This window comes from Periplaneta americana, chromosome 12, assembly GCF_040183065.1.
Source record: "Periplaneta americana isolate PAMFEO1 chromosome 12, P.americana_PAMFEO1_priV1, whole genome shotgun sequence".
In the NCBI taxonomy this organism is placed as follows: Eukaryota; Metazoa; Arthropoda; class Insecta; order Blattodea; family Blattidae; genus Periplaneta; species Periplaneta americana.
In genome coordinates, this window is record NC_091128.1 from 107,471,728 (window position 1) to 107,493,340 (window position 21,613).

At 34.3% G+C, this 21,613-nt stretch overlaps 1 protein-coding gene across 2 annotated transcripts in view; it reads left to right on the plus strand.

Moving 5' to 3' along the window:
* Positions 1–21,613, plus strand: part of Ctl2 (Choline transporter-like 2) — a 140,928-nt gene that overhangs the window by 94,779 nt on the left and 24,536 nt on the right. Inside the window, exons 2-5 of one of the 2 annotated variants that reach the window (XM_069841887.1) lie at positions 295–417; positions 2,804–2,964; positions 4,490–4,688; positions 8,275–8,402. In XM_069841887.1, coding sequence (XP_069697988.1) covers positions 295–417; positions 2,804–2,964; positions 4,490–4,688; positions 8,275–8,402 — 611 coding nt within the window. Of the gene's footprint in view, positions 1–294; positions 418–2,803; positions 2,965–4,489; positions 4,689–8,274; positions 8,403–17,554; positions 17,671–21,613 lie in introns of both variants that reach the window. The other variant, XM_069841888.1, reaches the window with a different exon arrangement.

Here is a 21,613-nt window from a genome sequence, read left to right on the forward strand (position 1 = left end):
TAAATTGAAACAGATAGCTAAAGTCATACTGTGTTGTGATGTACCAGCATAAATTGAAAGGGATTATCAAAGTCTTACTGCGTTATGGTGTCAGATGACCATACTGAGGTAGACTTAGAGATAGTTACATGTGCATACAAAATTAATGAAATCATGTATATATTATAGAAATTTTGTGTCATTTGCAGTGCAGTAATTCGAAAGCTATGTCTTTTTTTCTGCCCAGTATGGAGTTGTGACATGTCCCCATTTTTCTTACGTTCCACTCTTAAAAACCTTTTCTTTTTGTTACAGGGGAAAGCCTTAAATATGATCCTACATTTAGAGGGCCATTAAACAAGAGATCTTGCACAGATGTCATCTGTTTGTTGTTGTTCTTAGCTTTCATTGGAGGATGGGTATTTGTTGGAATATACGGTAAGTAGATATATTTTCTTATTGTAAAGTATATATTCGATATTTTGAAAAAGCATACATATCTGTGTGTGTCTTTAACATTTCATTATGTAAAATATTAACATTTATCTACATTTTTGTTGTCAAAGAGAACATTGCAGGTATATGGGAATGAAGAATAGGACAACACATGCCACATATGCAGTGTTTTTATCTTTAATTCTTGAGAGACAAAAAGTAAATATTCCAGTTGCTTGCACCATTTAACAACTTATTTTCTATATTTATTTTTATGTTTCTTTATATATAAATTAACAACATATTATTTCACTGACATTGCACATAGCTAGGTAAAATAAGCAGAAAAATATGTCCCATTTAATGAACTGAAATACACTGATTAAATTTCCAACTTCTTTACTGTGTTAATATTTAGGATTTAGCTTAGCTGACTAGTTTCGAAGTCTTGTTCTTCATTGTCCAAAGCCTAGTGGAGATCCCGCGCTATTTCCACTAGGCTTTGGACAATGAAGAACAAGTCTTCGAAACTAGTCAGATAAGATAAATTCTAAATATTAACACAGTAAAGAGTTGGAAATTTAATCAGTGATCAGTGTTAAAAGTGAATAATTTGAATAATTTCAAGGGAAAAATTGTTCCGGGGCCGTATGAGACGGTGTCGGGTGGAGTTCCCGGGTAGCTCAGTGGTAGAGCGCTGGTACGTTCAACCAGAGGTCCCGGGATCGATACCCGGCCCCGGAACAATTTTTCCCTTGAAATTATTCAAATCTGCTTTACAGGGAGCTTCACCTGAAAGATTAGATTTGCATAATATATACGTTACTGTGTACGTTAACAGAAAACCACAATTTCAAGTCACACAGAGATTGTGTGCACTCGTTGTGGGTCTCTGGCGTTTCGTCAGCCCACACGAGTTGTGTGGATATAAAGGGAAAAGTTGAGACGGTGTCGGGTGGAGTTCCCGGGTAGCTCAGTGGTAGAGCGCTGGTACGTTCAACCAGAGGTCCCGGGATCGATACCCGGCCCCGGAACAATTTTTCCCTTGAAATTATTCAAATCTGCTTTACAGGGAGCTTCACCTGAAAGATTAGATTTGCATAGTGTTAAAAGTGTATATAGAAAAATGAAGAACTAAAATAATTCAAATCCTGCCTAGACTCGCGTTACGGAATGCATACAGGTTCGAGTCCTCATGAGGGAAGAAATTTTCTCATGGAATTTCGGGCAGTGTATGGGACCGGTGCCCACCCAGCATCGTGATGCACTTGGAAAGCTACAATAGGTAGCGAAATCCGGTTGCAAAAGCCTACTATAACGGCTGGGGGAGGATCATCGTGCTAACCACACGATACCTCCATTCTGGTTGGATGATCGTCCACCTCTGCTTCGACATGTGAACGCGAGGTCAGCAGCCAGCTGGTTGGCCTGGGCCCTTCAAGGGCTGTGGTGTCACGGATTATTAAAATAATTCAAATCAATTAGTGTGTCACAGTGATACTACTTAAAAGTTTCGTTGTTTAATGATCCTCAATAGAATCCACATGATGATGATGATGATGATGATGATGATGATGATGATGATGACGACAGTGACCTTAGAGATGATTACAGTGACTATAAAATTGAAGAAAATTACAAAGAAGAAGGTGAAAATGATGATCATGATGATGAGGATGGCAATTATGATTAGTGGTGATGATGGTCATGTGGATGACAGTGGCAATGACGATGCTGATGACAAATATAATGATTAACATGGCGATCACTACGAAGAAGAAAAAGAAGATGAGGAGAAGAACGAAAACGAGGTGATGGAGAAATCGAAGTATTAGTATGCTGTGATAAGAAAAGGTGATGAAGTGAGAAAAGTAAGAAACTAGGAGAAAACTCTCCCTTTGACGTTTATCCATCACAAATCTCTCATGTCCTTTTTTAGACGACACCAACAGACTGACACAGAGCTAGACCATCGTTTAACCACGTTATTTCGCGTATTTTAAAGAATTTAGGTGTATTACTAATGAAATTAGCGTGTTACACAAAGATTAGACCTTTGAACAAAATTAATCTTTAAATTTTAAATTCTTAAGTAGGCCTAAAATGTCCGTACAATTGATAAATCTTATATAATTATTCTAAACAGCTATAATAATTCTATTCTGTTTCTTAAAAAAAAAGAAAGGTTCATTATTGTTTAACTAACTGAGCTCTCTAATGCTAGGCTTTTTGAGGAAGTAGCTATATTAACAAAGTCATATTCTTGGAAAAAATGTCTAAACAGTGTCATATTTTAAATATATATTATGAAGAATATTAATCAATAATTTTGTGAGTAGTGTATAATAATAAGATAAGTGATAAATGTATTAATTTTTTTTTTCTACAGCATTTATGTATGGCGATCCAGCAAGACTGGTGAAACCTACTGACTCAACTGGCAGAAGATGTGGACTCGATGCAGATGTGAAGGATAAGCCATATTTATTTTACTTCGATCTCACAAAATGCGCACAAAATGCCATTACTAATGGATGTCCTACACCTCAGGTGATCAATTCAAAATAATTTTGCTATCATTCTGGCTTGTCTCGTAAAAGTAACCTATATTCTGTAATGCAAATTAAGATACAAAATGTCATTGTTAATGGATGTCCTACACTGGAGGTCATGTAGGCTAATTCAAAATAATTTGTTCACTATTTATTCTAGCTAGTCTTTTATTGTAGGTAGATTCTTAATAGTATGTACTGTATATACATAAATATACCGGTACATGGAAATTAAAATAACATGATTCCACCATTAATGGATAACCTATAGTTCATGTGTTGCAATTCAAAATAAATTTGTCACTACATTGTTAGTCTCTTAATATACAGGCCTATTCTTAATTTACATTTTTATCAATACATGCAGATTAAAGAACGTTTTGTTCTATTTTCTCATTATAAAAATGTAAAATATTGTGATGTCACAAAAACCAATTTCTAGGTTTTCACAGAAAAACACGTCTTCAACATCTCTGCTACGGTACTGGAAAATTGATTGCAGATTTCCAGTTTGTCTCCCTGTGTATGTGTGTTCATATGGAATAAAAAAACACGATGTTGATATACAGAGAATCCCAGTCAGGTATTTCATGCAAGCAGTAACAGCTACCAACTGGCCAACTCCCGCCATTCTTGGTCTGTTATCTCACCATATATTCAATGCTTGTACACTGTGATTAATGAAAGCTTGCACATAATTTTATTTTATTTTATTTTACTGTTATGCTATAATAAGTACTAACCTTGTTATATGAGTTGTTAAAAGTGGTTTGTCTGCATTCAGGTATTCCTGACATTTTCTGATAATATTAGCATTCACACACAAAAGTTTTGTGAATTGCTGTTGCTATATTGCCTTCCACTTTATTCATAATGCAGTAGCAGATGGTGGCTTTGAAAGTCGAGGAGCCCAAGACGTGACTTATGGGAGGTTGCATTTTATGTATTAAAAATATAGGGTCTGTCACATACCTCATTACTGTTACAAACTTATACAGAAAATTCACTCGACGATCCTTTTCCTATGCAAACCGATCAATTAGGTCACAATATTCTGAAGAATTACTACTGGAAGAAACTGGAGACAAATTTGTATTTACTCCTAAACTTTCAATATATTATATCCAGTGGCGGCTCGTGATAAAATATTATGTGTTCACAATTTTGTGTTCCAAAATCGAAGAGAATTTGAAATCGTACATTTTTAGCCTAATATGAAATGTCATGATTCCAATGTTTCACTGTCGAAAAACCGTATATAAATTCAAAACAATATATTATAATAATAATAATAATAATAATAATAATAATAATAATAATAATAATAATAATAATAATGATGAAACCTAGTCTTTTTATTTCCAATTTTTCCTGGAAAGCCAGTTTACCCAGTTCTTTACTCTTCAAAATTACTTGAACAGAGTTCATTGATCCTTCAGTCTATGAATATCGGCTTGTGCGAAAATATATAGTATACCTATATATGGGCGATCCATTTACACTGATTTCTTTCCTTTTTGTAGGTGTGTGTAAAAAGTTGTCCTAGTGACACTTTCATCGTAGAGAGTCCTACTACAAACGTTGATACGTTAAAAAATGAGATGATTTGTGTAAATGAAGATGTAAAGGGGGAAATTAAAAACTCTCCAGATGCGAGAAAGACTGCAAAGGAGAAAGTAGCCATGTCTTTGTGTGCAGGTTATTATCTTACGAGCAAGGAAGGTAAGACTACATATTAATTTTTTAATCGATAAGAAAGAGAATAACCATAGATATAAACAATAAGAATTTAAATACACATTTTTCTAAGTTTCATTTCATTTTTTTATCTTGTACAGATTTGTCGAAGCTGAGAGAATGTTTTATAAATGAAAACCATATTTCTAATTTTACATAGTATAGTACTTAACATTGGTATTGTATCTTTTGCAGAAGATGTGTAGGTTTTATCTCTGAACAGGATTGTTTACTTAAGGAATGTTATACAGAGACTATTAATTTGTATTGTATAATTTTCTTGAAATGTACTCATATGCAGTACATCAGAATACAACTAATCCATTTTCATTTAAATTTTAGAGAGATTAAACCACTGGATTTTAAGCTTCAGAATAAACTTTCTGATAATGTAGTCTAAGGTAAAAGTCAATGTAGAACATTGATGATAGGACACGTCTTGAAAAGAACTGATGAAAGACAGATATTCTGTAAATCAAAGACCTTAAGTTAATGTTAATGTGTTCAATACTTTTTTAACATATTGACATGTTTGTAATAACTGACAACAATGAATCGTACTATTGTAATCATTAGATTATAATTTTTAGTAGATTATTTTTTGTGATGGAACAGAACATTTACAGCGGTAAAAAAATTGGTGTTTTAATAACAATATTTTTATTTGGCAGTGGAATTACCACATTAATAATTATATTATCACACAATTAATTCGTTCATAAAATAATATTGTAATACACTGCATATACATTTTTATGTTCAGATTGCATAATGTCCGTTCAAATATTGCACAGAGATATTTGGATTATTTAGTTTCATTTGGAAGTTATGTTTGAACAAATATACAGTAAATGTTTGGAATTATAAATCTACATTTTTAATACAGAATGATTCATATAAAATGGGTGGTTTTTTAAATCTTCCTATTTCTGCTTGATAGAAGCTACGAAGAGCAGTTTCTTTCTAAAAACGTGAAGTACCTCTAGGAGAATTACTTACCTTCACAATAGATCTTCAAAATGACTTCCTTCCTGTACACACATCCCTACCCATCACTTCATGTTTTTGGCAACATGTCCTCATTAATTCCATTAATTTCTGTGATTATATATTGTTCTACAAATCGTCAATTGTTCGTGGTCGATTCTTATAAGCTCTATTTTTAAGATAACCCCCCATAAGAAAATATCCAGTGATATTAGGTAAGGAGATTTGGATGGTTACAAATTTTTAGGAATTACTTTATCATCAAAGTAACTTGTGATCAGGTTGAGAGATTCATCTGGCATGTGAGAAGTTGCACAGTATTGTTAAAAGTAACCTTGAGTCAATTTAATATCGTCCAGCTTCTCAATAATTTCCTGAAAAATGCTTTTGTACTCGGTTATGTTCACAGTGAATTCATAAAAAAGATTAGTTCCACTACTCTCTTGCTGAAAATGCTCACCAAACGCCAATCTTCTGTAAGTGCAGACGCATTTTATGAATAAAACTATATAATTATATACCTATAACGTCTTTGAATTAAACCTAGGAAGCATGTGCAGTAATGAACTCGTTTCTCTTGAACCTGCTCTCGTAAAGTGTGAACAACACTGATATGTATGGGACAGTTTTGCTACCTTTGGGCCTACCACTGTATGACAGATGGAATAGGAGTACCCAATCTTTTGAGACAAACGATGTAATGATTTCTGAGGAGATTGCTGCAGACAGACTCTAACATCTTCTGCCATGTTGGCCAGACGAGATGTGCAATGCTTGCCAGTCTCATTCAACAAAGATCCTGTTGTTTCAAATTTTCTGATTATTTCCAGTATTGTGTCTCTCTTCAGAGGAATATGCATTCTGCATGTGATCGGGGCAGACATCTTATAAAACTTCCAACTTTCCGCATCATTTGAAAAAAAAAAACAATTCTGAAAAGGTGTAAAACACACAAAGTTATGCAACTTAAAAAACCACCCATTTTATATAAATATATGTTTAATGAATTGAACAACACAGGAATTTAGTATGAGTTCGGACTTCCATGATGTTCACCATGGTGCAAGACTTTTGAGTTTTCATACCTTGTATAGATGAAAAAACATCCCAACGTTTAAGTGATATATATATATATATATATATATATATATATATATATATATATAAAGTGTTAGGAGCACACCTGCAAATATTTTTAGTATAATATACTGAACTACATTATGTAAAGAAGTCTCAGTCTCTGAAGTTATTTTTATACATGAGGAAATAGGCTAGGAACCATGTTTCTAGGTTTGTTCATCCTTACCCCATTATCTCCTGGCCTAGTTGCCACAAAATTCTCGCATCGGTAAAAAAGTCTCAATTTCTGAAGTTATTTTTTATATATGAAAAAATAGGCTTAGGCTACTATGTTTTTAGGTTCGTTCACTCTTACCCCATTATCTCCTGCCTAGTTGCCACAAAATTCTCTCATCGGTAAAGAGATTTCTGTGAATAATTTAAAATTTTGTGTGTAACTGTATCCTCTATTGGAAGTGAAAAGCAATGCTATATAAAGAAATTCTGGGGTTATTAACTGTATTCTTTCATCCGAGAAAAATAATCCAAAATCAATATCACTCGATTCTCCTTTGCCTACCACAAATTTCACTTTCTGCTTTTCAGGATTTTTATTCTAGTTCTTGACATTTGGAGATGCAATGTACTAATTTTATTTAGCTACCAGTATGCAGTGAACTTCCAGGTACACGATTCTCTTGGTTCTATAATGAACTTAGCTGACATATTCATGGAAGGTTTTATTGAATTAAGATGATTTATAGTACAGAAGTGTTTTTCTACACTTTACATTCATTGTTCCAAGCTTAAATTTTGTATGTGGATAATTTATATTTAAAAAACAGGAATGTATATGCAATATAAATGGACAACTTATTTTTTTCATTTGATATACATCACGATATTAGTGCAGTCTTGTTAAATATTAAGGGTGCTATTCATAGACATTTCACAGCACGTGCTACGAGCGTACTAAGCTAGCCCCGGCTATCCACTGGTTACTTGTACAGAATTCAAATCATATCCTATCGCTAACACTGGTTTATGAATACGAAAAACGCTGATCATCCATCGAAAACCCACGCTAAAAATGTCTATGAATATGGCCCTAGAAGTTTCACATATTATGAAAGGATTGTTTTCTGTGTAAGAGCGGGTGAGTGATATTTGAAATAAGCAACATGCTATTCTCCAATACTGACTTGCTGTATTTGAATATTGGAATGTAAAATTATTTAGCAAATAATATTTATAGTAACAGGGGTTTATGTGTGATTCATTTGACAATAATGTTAATGGAAAGTGCTTCTTTCATTATAATTATCTTTTTATATAAAATGTATGCAGATATTTGGTTACGAAAAGTAATATATGTGTGTGTATGGATAAGAGGGTCATAAATTTATTATTTGTTTCTGTTTACATTACTAAAAATATAGGGACTGAAACATGATGAGTTGGTATCTTATCACTAATAAGAGATATTTATTTATTTTATGATACCAAGAAGCTCATTGTTTCACAGTATATAGAAGATGTATTCCCAATGACGTCTTAAATGCTGAGTTTGTGATCAACAAATTAGTGTCGGGTGGCGTGGAGTTACTCCTCAACATCATTGGCAACTTCACAGATGACCAGAAATTTCGTGAGGTAGCAATTTATTGAGATACAAAATTAAACATTATTAAATGCATATTTTCACAAATGTAAATGGCACACATACAGTATATAAACAGTAAAGTTTTATTTGAGTGATTCATGAAATCTGTTCCGCTTTATATTATCTGCAGTATTAAGAAGAAAAAAGCCTATTTGGCAAGATTTTAGAAGTGACATAGATTAGAATAAAATTGTGTACATACAAGCAAGATTTTCCAGAATCATATTATGAATCTCAGTGTTCTGAAAAAGGCTGTAATGACAAAAAATGTGGTTTTAGATAAATGTACTGCATATTTTTCATTTTAAAATTAACACTTCTATTTAAAGAGTTCATATTAATATTAATTATTTATTTTCTCTCGTTGTTGAATCATGAGTAAACATTTAATTTTTGTTTCCTTTTTATGGAGAAGGGATCCGAAAGCTATCACTGCAACCTAGAATGTGCTTATTACATCTTACCACTCCTTTATGTAAAAATGGTTTATGAGTACAAATGCTGCTTTCTTTGTAAATATCGTGATTCAGCTATGTGGTGCCATCTGTCGATTCATCCATGTACTCTCAAAGTCTGATGAAGTCCTGCTAGAGGGCCCTTCCCCCTCCCCACCCCCCGAGATCGTACTGCTCCTTCTCAAACTATTGCTATTTGCATGCCAGTCACAATAATACTATTGAAGTGATGATGAATATTGTAATCGAGAGTGACAGTGGAACAGTGGCGATTTCTTCACGTAGGAAGTGAGGAAGTTCCTATACTCTTACCATGTCGTCCTCTGCGATATTCTGTACTTTTGTAATGGTCAGTTTGACTATAATAAATTTAGTCCCTGCCGGCTTGTCGCCACTGAAAGATTTGTCTGATTTGTGAGAGGTAGATTTGGCTAAGTAGTGCCCCCGCTTCTGCTGCCTGAGGAACCTCATGGCATTCAGTACAACGTGGAAGGTCCGGTGTAGTGAAGAGTTAGGTTGGGGTATTGCACAATATTATAAGGGCTATAGGAAGTCAGATCCACATAAAAATTCCTTCAGATAGGATCCCTACATAAGTGTATGTTGGTGGTTTGTAGTGCTTGAAGTTAGCAATAATATTCTGGTCCATTGGCTGTAATAAAAGAATTGTATCTTGGAGCAGAAAAAAAAAACAAGACACATTATTAATAATTAGCAATGTCTTATCAGTATGGTTCTTATTCAGCTGTAAGGCAGAAGTACAGTAGTCTCAAAACCATTCAATAAAATACCATGTGTTTTCTGGGTATAGGACATATGGATTTTAAGTTGCCATAAGAAACCTATGTATAAAAACAATCCAGATATTACTTAATCAATGGGCTATGCTTAGAAATAGCAGGCTTTGACAATTTGTAAAACAAGAGGACATCATTTATGATTGCCAAAAATTCTCTTGTTTTACAAATTTTCAAACCTGCTAATTTATAAATATGGTCCACTGATTAAGTTATTTCGTCACTTATAGATTTCTTGTGGCAATGTTAAATTTTTATGTTCTACACCCACGGTATATATATAGCCCTTATTGCTCAAGCTTGTTTGTTAAGTTTCCATACAATGGTCAGCTTTGGATTCACAAAACTTTTCAGTGCTCTTGGCTTTAAAGAATGATAAATCAGCACTAGTGTTATATTAAAATCACTCGTGGAATTAGTAGCAAGAAGAAGAGTATCCTGCGAAACTCTTTTTTCCGTTTTTGTTATGTAGCCAATACATACGATCCTACATCTTTTATCGAAACAATATTAAACAACATTAAAATATTTGATTTTGATTGTAACCCTGCCTCTTCCATGATCACTTGTAATTCGGTAGGGTACTTTCCAGCAGTTTGTCGACATTGGCACCGATTTTAAATTAATATCTCCTTTTGTTAGAATATTATTCTTTCAAAACTGGTTTCCTAAAATGTTCATATATTGCAACTTATAATGCGAAACAGGTATAGAATCACTTTATATAAGACGAAATTCTGTATGGTTTAATAAAAAAAGAATAATGTTAGAATTTAATTACAGTACTAGTTCATGGGTGTCGTCAGAAATATCAGTGACGAGTTACGAAAGTTTACAGCTTACTTCAATTAATCCAACAAATAGTTCAGTTATTAGTTGTAGTATTTTGTTGACTGCATAATATAAAAAAGGGTTTTAAAATGCAACATATCTGTTATAATTGTGTAGTTGTATAGTAAATGGGTACAAGCATATTGAAAATGGAAGAGTGTAGATGTACTGTCTTTTAATGCATTTATGTAATACTAAAATGTAAGGGAAATTAACTTTTCTAAGAATGAATGAAATCAATTTCCTTCGTTGTATCAGAACCACTCTCTTGTTTTATTTTATTTTACAACTGCATGACGCTTCATAAGTGTTCCCAAAACAAAATTCTAGCTGCGAGACAACTTATTATTCAGACCTTGCAGTGCACTAGCAAAATAATTTGTTTTACTACTCAGAATGATAATTTAATGTCAACACGCTTGGTGGATAAAAAAAACAATTTAAAAAAGTTGGGAAGAGAGGTAATGGCCCTCTTGTTCTTTCATGTCGACGCCCATGTTCTGGTTTTCTTGAGCATGTTACTATAATCACACTTGTTTCAAATGAAAAGCCATACTTAAATACAGTAAGAAAGTTGTATGTTTTCAATGATGATTGAAGTACGATATTAAAATATTGAGATGCACTAACAATAAATGGATTCCTGTGTTTTTATGGCAGTAATGCTGTATTATAACACGAGGGGGAATCAAATATGAACCAGAATTGTTTTTTTGTTATTTTATTGAATCAATCAAAACAAAAAATACACCCATCTCATTTTTCTCATCGAATTGGCAGCTTTTCGATGCCATCCTCGAAGAAAGAAAAGGGACGTGTGAGTAGCCACTAGCGCACGAACTCTTTTACCGCTGCGTCATCATCGAATCAGTGTCCTCCCAGTTCTTTCAATGGTCCAAACAAATGGTAGTTGCAGGGTGATTAATCTGGACTGTAATGAGGATGTTCCAGAGTTTCCCAATGAATTTTCTCTAGTTTTGCCCGCCTTAAAGCAGCGATGTGCAGTCTTGCATTGTCTTGCAGAAGAATCATGTCTCGGATCAGTTGCCGGCATCATTTGTTATGGTATGCGACTTTTTCCAGAACCAAAAGGTGGCTTACATTCACCATTTTTCGTTCATACAGGACGTTCATCAACAAAATGCCCGTGGACTCCCAAAAAATGGTTGCAAGCACCTTTCCAGCAGACATTCCTGTCCTGACTTCACCTCATTCCCGTCACTCTATGCTTGCTTGTTTTGATTCTGATGTGTAATGGTGCACCCAAGTTTCATCACACGTTACAATGTGACGCAAAATATCATCTCCTTCCTCCTCATAACGTTGCAGGTGCCTCTGACAAACTTCTGGCGCAAATTTTTGTGTTCCTGGGTGAGGAGTCGAAGTCCCACCTAGCAGACATTTTCTGGTAGTTGAGTTCATCAGTGATGATAGCTTGAGCACTTCCATAGCTTATTCTTACCGCCGAAGCAATTTCGAAAATGATTGTGCGCTGATCTTCTGCAATAAGGTCACATACGGCACGAATGTTGTCTGGAGTGATGTTTGCCCATGGTCATCTTTGTTGGGTTTCGTTTTCCACAGCTTCCCGTCCTGTCACCATTTTTTTTTTTTTTTGCGCCATTCATGTACTTGGATCTTCGAAAGGGTTTCTTCCCCAAACTGTGCACGGAGCCTCCTCAAAATTTCCGCAGGTTTGGTGCCTTCTTTCGCGAGAAACTTGATGATTATGCACTGCGCAACTGATGTGTGTACCTCTTGATCGCTCATGGCAGACTAACTCGAGCGGTCACTTCATGCTGCCTGCGAGCATCACAGTTCTCCTGCAAACATCCCCACCAATATCCAGTCATAGCTGCGTCCATTTCTGTTCACTACCAGAGCCACCAGATTTAAATTCCGGTTCATATTTGATTCACCCTCGTATATATTGCGCACATTATTGAGCACTGCATGAAACGGTACTCCATAAACGTGACTACTATGACATTATAGTGCTATTTCATAGTTAAGAAAAACATGGACCTTTTTATATTTCTTTTGCATTTTTAGGGTGATCTGATTTACTTTGATTTATTTTGCAGTATTATTATTTTTTAAGTTTAGCACATTAGTATTTGGATCAGTACTGGCAATTTTGTCATGTGACTAAATTATGCACATTATCATTATTGTTATGTTGCTAGTGCATGATAATTCTTCACGAGCTACAAATACAATACTTGGTTCTTATTCTTTACTCCTGTCCACTTTAATCTGTATGTTAATAGTCCATTATTGTTTCTAAGAGGAAAGTTATCGTAAATTGTTTAATCAAAGAAGTATACTTTAGAAGTCGTAGGAGCTCACTTAATAGTGCAACGGACTGTCGACTGTAAGGTCCTAGGTTTGCACCTAGGTGGTGGTGGGCTTTTATCGTCATCGTAATTTTCAGGACAGTTCTGGGGTGCACTCAGCCTCCTGTTAATTTGGGTACAGATTTTTTTCCGGAGGTAAGAGCATGTTGCTGACTACCATCTTCCTATCGTGTTGAAGTTAAGAAAGCATATGAGCTCTACCTCCATTCTGGCTGGCTTACAGAACACCCTTACAAAAGCATGCTTCTAAAATTGTATATCTCATGTAATTTATGTATAGAGCGAATCCAATTTATCTTAGTAGTGGCTTATACTATGTTATACTACTGATCTCATACATACCTGTGAAATGGCGGTGGTAACCCTGCCAGTAGTATTCCTTGGCTAGCATGTATATAATGCTTCTGGGACCTGTGTATATTTCTTTAACCCTCTTAGTGCCGACCCCCTTTGCATAGTATTATATGAAAAATGCCAAGTAAATGTACACAAGTGAGCCACTGCACTGAACCATATCATGATTAGATCGCGATGGCACTTATAGCAAAATTATAAAATCACGATGCAATCGTGATTGGTACTCAAAGGGTTAATTCTTTGTAGTATTTAATATAAATAAATAATTGTTTATGTTTTATTTTATGAGGAAGTATTTTCAATTTACGAAATGCAGGAATATCACATGAGAGATTCTGACTTAAATGTGAACAACAGTAGCAAATATTATATTCATATATTTTAATTTTCAGTAGTTCAGCTTTTTGTGTACAATTGATTCGTTCGGGTCTTCAACTTTTAAATAGTTTTTTCTTGTATTTAAGTTAGTTATTTTCTCTTCCCGATTTTTCGTGAAAATTCAACTGTTCTACAGTCGTTTCAATTACGAACATTTTTTGTATATTTTTAATATGGATCTAGTGGTTAGAAATGCTGGCTACTAATGAGGAGGTTCGTTTCCCGACTCTACCAAGAGATTTTTCTTTGATTATAAATTGTTCTTTGGTATGTATGACCTGGGTATTTGTGTTGTCATTAAGTTTTAAGTCAGATGTAAGTTAGATACAGTATTAGGAAGGGACTGGCACACCTTACCAAAAATGAACTGAGTATATCCTCTTAAGGATGTGACCTGAGGATGGACGTAGGACTGTGTTCGAGCCTTCATAAATTTATATGTTTGGATGCTTGATTAAATGTGAATACACAGTAAATGTAAGTTAAAATTTAATACTGCAAGCACATTGGACATAAGAAGCTAGTTCTTAAATATTGTCATATGCCATATTATGAGTCACTCAGCTGATAGAATCAGTTGGCTGTCATGTTAGAGAGTCATGTCTTTGAAGAAGTGTACAGGTAGTACATTGCTTAGAAAATAGTCCAGACAATTAAAAATTTGCACTGAAAATTCAGCTGTGCAAATGGAACAGGTATATATTACTGTTGACTCTGCCTATTTCTCAGCAAGTCTTATGCAAAAGATAAATAATGTACTGTATATAACTTGGCCACTACATTTAATAGCGAACATGTTTTGGAAAGTCTATACTTATCTTTCTATAGATTACAAGTTTAAAATGAAAGATTAAATCATCAGAAATATCTAAGAGTAACAACACTTACAGAAATATTGCTACTCGAGGTATCAGATTGAATGTACCCAGTGAGGGAAGTGAGACGGTATGGAATACTGTCACTGGTTTCTATGGCCAGAAAACATAACGTTAGTGAAAAATGACATACCGTCACTGAAAAAATATGATCGTAAAAATTTGTTTATACATTTCTTCACAGCAAAGAGTACTATCTGTTTGCTTCGTAAATCTAAACCACAGCCAACCCCTGGAATGTTTACAACGGTAGTATTTCAAGTATAGAAGACTGTGGTCTGTAGCTTGTGGTGGCCATTGTTGCCAATTTAGTGACTGTGTCATTTTTTTTGTTTGCATTTTTTATTAATAATTAAGTAAGGCACTTTGAAGCTTTAACATTATTTTAAATGAAAAGTCTCAAAGGACATTGTAAAATGATCTAGTAAATAGGTGAAATAAATTGAAATTATTTCATTAAGAAATTTAATGTATTGTGTAAGCTTCAAAGATTCCTGTTACTGACTGCAAGAAACAATGTATTGCATACATAATTTATGTCTATGTTAAATCGAGGTTTGCCAGAGGAAAATCTTGGGGTAGCATACCGCCTCTGGTTTTTTCCCACTTCCCTCACTGAATGTACCTATGTTGCTTTTGGCTTGTCTTTCATTTTCAGAGTAATTACCTGTGAGTGAACTGCTTACGTTTCTCAAAGCAGAACATAGCTTAAGTGTCTTCTAATTTAAAACTGACTTTAAATGTACTAGTGTAACTTGAGCAGTTATAAACTGATACAGTTTATGTAATCTGTGTATGGCTATCGTTTTTTTAAACAACTAATCTATAAAGACTGACGTTCAGGGCTTCATGATTCTCATACTTATTAATAACGATGCTTTTTTCTACAGCTGCTTTACACTAGACTTGCATAACTTCATACTGGCTCACATTTGGGTACTTTATGAATTAAATAGGTCTACATATATCACTTGGAAGTTTTAATTAGCATAGAAGTGGTGTCCTAATATAGTGGCATATGAAGATGTATTTTATTAATGTACCGGTACTGTAGTAGAATCCAAATTATTCGATCTTTAGTAATTCTGCATTCAGTTTGGTCTGTTTTGTCGATATGACAATGTTTGTAGAGTTGCGATATAGATGCATGCACTGTTGTGACAAAGAAATAAGAATAAATATTAAATTTACTCATAATTTTAATACTAACACTACAACAACAATACATATAACTTACCATACATTAAAAACAATAAGTTGATAATCCTTTAATCATGTATCTTGCTTGTACTTCTCAGAACTACTGATTTTGTATAATATTTCCTTTTGAGTTTCTATCGAAGTGTACAAGTCAATATCAGCGAAATTAAAATGAATTCTAATAATTAATGTTGCTTAAACTAAATTTAGGGAAGCACGGTTCTCTTCTTAAGTCCAAAAAAAATTCTGACAATACCTTCCAGACTTTCATTGTTCCCTGGAAGACACAACAAAAACTCGGCAAATAATAAAATGTTGTCTAAAGTAACACATTTTTCTTTACACTTCTGTACAACACAGTGCCACATACACACAGCTGCCAACATACTTTCAGTGAATCGCATTATATTTTGTGGAAAAATAAAACTGCTTTCAAAATATTTCAATCAGTGGAAGGAAACCGGGACATTTTCGCGCCCTGAGAAAACTTTTTGGGACACTTGGACAAATACTAAATACTGGGACTGTCCAAGTAAAGCCGGGACATCTGGTCACCCTGCTACTGTCCCAAATACTACATTATAATTAGGGGACGGATGTTGATGAAAAGTTATCTTCTTATTTTTCACGTTAGGATGATGCCTACTAATATAGAAATCCTTTCTATGTTAAACGTAAAAAAGTAATTTCTTTTATTTGCATTTTTTGACGTTTTTGAACTAATATGTCATTTTTATATTTTTTTCGGCATTTTTGATCCTTTTCAATACTTTGAAGAACTTTTAGATCATTTGGAATGCATTTTACTTTCTTCTTTACCAGTAGGTCTGTTAAATCATTTTCTAACCAAATAGGTCAGTAGTAATTACCTACTGAATAAGTGAATAACAGTGAAGTTTGAGTTTTATAGTTTGGAACAGACTCTTCAAGTCCATCCCTCATTCCACTGAAGGCTTCACTTCACACAACGGAAGTAATATAAAATGCTTGACAGCAGCTTAGTTTAAGTGAGGACTTCGACTGCTACTATTCTTTTGTCGGTACGAGGATGTCTTTAGAATTTATGTTTGGAAGGGAGGAAACTTTCACCATGTTCTGAACAGGACGTTGTGTCCTCAACATGGTTCGGAAGGGATGTCTACTGTAGTAGACAGTGTTTTTAACACAAAGATTGCAAGAATGCATGCTGCGCCCACAATTTGTTTTGTCATTCACACTTCCTCATCTGAAAGATCTGATAACAAAAGTGAAGCATGGAAGGAGGAGACGGAGAATGAAGGCACTGACGTGGACCACCCCTGATTGAAACATATTGTAAACCCTCATTAAAATGTATAGTTTTCCCTTAAAACCTTCATTTTGTTGCATGTTCTTTTCCTTCATCTTAGCCAAATTCTAGGAAGTTGCCTCCTCTCTCCGAGATTTGCAGGGCAGTCATTGAAACAAGGTGACTAATTTTTAAGAAGTTGTGGTGAGAGTAGGGGGAATAAAATTTAAATATCATTTTCTTTTAATTTCATGTCATTTTTCTACTAGTTTAAGGGCATTTTAATGATCATTTTAAGTAGATTTTTAGGACATCAACATCTGCCCCCTAATTATAATGATGTACAAATGAGATTTTAATAATACGGACTTCTGGTTGTATAATATATAAGATATAAGAATCATGTTAGAGCATAGGCTTACAATAATGAGGCATGTACATTTGGTCAATCACTTACATAGATAGGAACATATTCGAAGAAATACAAAAATAAAGAAGTGGTGCAAGAAAATCACTTACCGTAACAGCTTACCTCTTCATTGTATTTCCTTTATAGACTTCGAAATACTTATGGTGCAATGATAGAATGAGATCCTCCTTTTACAGTGTCTATATTTTCTTGTAGTTTATGGACGCTGCTTGCCAGGTGATATAAAATCTATTACTGGTGAATTAGAGAAACTAAAAGAAGGCATAGAGGGAGGTGCAGCAGCTGTAGCCTTCTTATCTAAGGCAAAAGAGGTATTGTTTAACGTGGGGTCAGTGTTTGTGTGTTATGTGTTTGTAACTGTTTGTTGTCCATTTCAAGTATACTTGTAATGATATTGAAACTGAATTTGTTTTTACACCGAGCATGTTGTGTTGCATCTTGTGAATCCGGTGTCACCTTTCTTGTCACAGGTAGTTAGTTGAGAACAAACAGAAATAAATTTAATATTACAAATAATACGAACAGATTCTCGACAAATATTAGTTACAGTACATTAATTATTGTGGTTTCGATAGATAATGTTAATACAATTGCATGATATTATTTTAAATTACCAGTGGCGCTCTTTTCATCAAAAGTGAGTCATAGTAAATAAACTACAGTGTTCTCATTTTACGAGGAAACTAGATTACAGCAGAACTCCAGCGTACACTTTCCTGCATATCGTGCTTGCATTGGCAGGAAGCATGTTCCGTTACTACTTACAAATCAAGACATTTAGCAACTACAGAATAAAATAAGTCCACGAATTGAAATTATTATTAAAATACATGTATACAGGTTTATTACTTATAATTTATTTCAGATACTGTTGAAAATGACCTCCTTCCACAGCAATATATGCCTCACATTGTTCAGACAAATTATTTCCACTTTCTGTAATTCCACTTCGGTAATAGACTGTATTGTACGTGTTATTTCGGCCTTCAGTTCTTCTGTACTACGGGAATTATTTCGATAAACTTTTCTCTTTAGGTTTCCACAGAGATGATAATCACAGTAAGTTAGATTGGTTGATATACGAGTTCATAAACCTGTACTGGTACCTAACTGGTCATCAAAAACTGGATATAAAGTGTCTATAGAAGTATGAGCAATATTCGCTGTGGCACTGTCATTTTGAAAATATCCATAATCCTTTTTTTTCTGTGTCAGTTTATTAAGAAATGGACGCAACATTGTTCTCACATATACATCTGAATTCACGTGGTCTTCGAAAAATATAGTACTGATTATCTGCCACAAGCTTACCGCACACAATACCCCTATTTTAATGGGATGCAATGGCACTTTCTATATAATATACGGGTTCTCAGTACACCACATTCGCACATTTTGAGAATTTACATGTCCACAAAGATGGAACCATGGCTCGTCAGATGTAAACATTAACTATGGATCCAAATTTCCTTTGTAAATACTTTCACGAAACCAATTACAGAACCTTATTCTTTTGGCGAAATCTGTCTGGTGGAGTTCCTGCACAAACCTTTGTTTATATGGTCGAAATTTCATCAGTCTGGTCGCTTTGTAGGCCAGCCCCATGGATTTGTTCGTTTCCTGTGCTAGACAATTAAGTGATTTTCTGGGTTACTTTTAACTGCGTCTGAATATCCCCAAGTTTGTCTTCAGTTAAAACGTGTCTTTTCCACTCCCTCTGTATATCACAAACTGAACCATTTGTTCATCAACTTCGAAACCCAAGATTTTGTAGGAATTCTAGAATCAGGATATTTACAAGCAAATCTTCAAACGCATCTTCTATAGTTATCCTTTTTCACGTAACATTCCACCAAATAAATTCACTGTTCAACCGTATACTTAATTTTTCAATCAATTACTTAATACACAAGCAACAGTCATACAGATGTTTTGGTACAATTTTCAAAAGCAACTAACTGCTGGGATGTTTTTGTAGAACTGGCTTACCACGCTGCGGTTGGGAGAGCAGGAAGTCAGCCGGCAGTGGAATGATGCGAAGTTTCCTCGTAAAATGAGAACAATATAGTACAAACAATATTTGATTTAGGTAGCAATATATAATGTGTTAAAAATTATTTTTAGTCGAACTATACTATAGTTTTTTTTTTAATTTCGTATTTCATTATTTGAAAGTTTCTGAAATATGAAATTGAATCTTGAAGTGGTTCGCGGTGATATTACTTCATTATATTAATTATTAGAACCTGAGTAAAGAGCACCTATACTGTATATTACTGCATTTACTTCTGCTTGACTTTGACCCTATAAACTAGTGCAATTGCAGCAGCTGCTTTAATTCGCCTTGTTTTATTATAACATAAAGCAACTTTGTGCTTACACAATTTTATGTAGATTCTGATGATAGATTATTTGAGATTTTATTGTGATACCATGATTGCTAGGAATTTGTTTCCATTACTTTTGAGAGTACTGCCTACCTTTAACAATTTGGAATCATGTTTTATCTAACATTTATGTCGTTTTTTATTTTTTAAATATCAGATTTTCTAATTGCACACAGAAAAGATTTTTGGAGGAATATGAAAAGTAACTTATTCTAAAAACTGATTAAAACATACATTTTTAACAATAACTGATAATGAAATATTTATTTTCGTTTTGTCTTCTTACTAAAAAAATGTGGCAATAAGAATAGTGAATTTTCTTCTAAGCTTTTATGAAATAACGTGAAAAGACAGAGAGCGATTCCCCCCCCCCCCCCGCCCTCGGATTTTGTGCTGGAATTTTGTGAATAATGCGTTCTAGTAGTAAATGATAGCATCCCCGTTCAATCCTCTGTATATTACTTTATTACTAGCCGCAGTTTTGTGAGGCTCAGTGTTCTCTTTACTTTCAGACTGCAGCACGAAAATGTGTTACCAATATTAAGCCTCAGGAATCGAATATCGAATTCTGAACTGCAGTGAGTCCCAGTGAACATTCCTGGTGTTTCTGTTGGCTGACCAGCAACAGGTTCTCCCCGCTACTGTCTGCTTGCATCCACGAACTCAAGCTGCTTCACCAGATTGAAACATATGTATTGTGCTAAATTAATGAAATTTGATACTCTCACTTCTCATAGTAGCTACTGAAAATATTGCCCATCTTGTGTGGTACATAATTCACATCACATCATTCACAGAACGTATTTCATTAAACCTGTTCACTAAATTTAGTATTATTTTTCTACACAGAATTGGGAAACAAGAAAATTTTCATCTAAAGTTTTCCCTTGTTCTGCCACATTTCTTTTTCTGTAAGTAACATTTTCAAAATTGGACGTTCCTCTTTTATGGCTAACCATTAAAGATGCCGATTCGATTATTCTCATGACTTCGTCTTCCCTATCTGCATGGCTGGTGAATCCCCGAATACTTAGCTTATTTCATCACCCCTGATTGGTGTTCATGTTATCCTTCAGGCATCAGCTGTGTTTGTGTACGTGTCAAAAGAAAGAAAAATAGAGATCACCACGTGAAAGCTGCATAGTTGGTGAATCCCCATCCCTTAAAATTAGCTGTGCTAGTCTGTAGCCTGTCCTTGACTGCCAGCAGGAAAGGCATGCAGTGACTTAGCTAAGAATAAATCCAGTTTATTACGTTGTGTTGTGTTTTGCAATGGTACATATTCAGAGCGTGAACGTGTACACATCTTGAAAACATACATATGAAAAAGAAAATTGTGTGGCAGAACAAAAGAAAACTTCAGACATAAATTTCCTGGCCATTCAGTTCCTTGTATAAATGCAATACTAAATTTAGTGAGTAGGTAATAAAACAGGTTCTGTGAATGATGTCATGTGAATTATATATCACACAAGATTGGAAGCACTTCCAACAGCTATTGTGAGAAGGGTGAGTAATTAATATTATTACTGTAACGTAATATGTTAGTTTTAATTTGGTGAAGGACTGTGAATTTGCAGATGCAAACAGCAGCAGCAGTAGTAGGGAGAGGGGGACATACCGCTGGCTGGCTAACAGACACACCAGGAACAATTGCACTGGTATTCACTGTATGTTACAGAGTTGCAGTTTAATTTTTAAGTAATTCCACATTGTAAAGTTTTAAGTTCGTCTTGGTTAAAAAATATGTGTGTGAATATATTTTTTTGAGAATTTTTCTCAGTTTTTGAGGTTTCTCTCCAGATAGATATTGTATAAATTCCTTCTTCAACACGACGAACCTTTCACATTATACGACCTAGATATT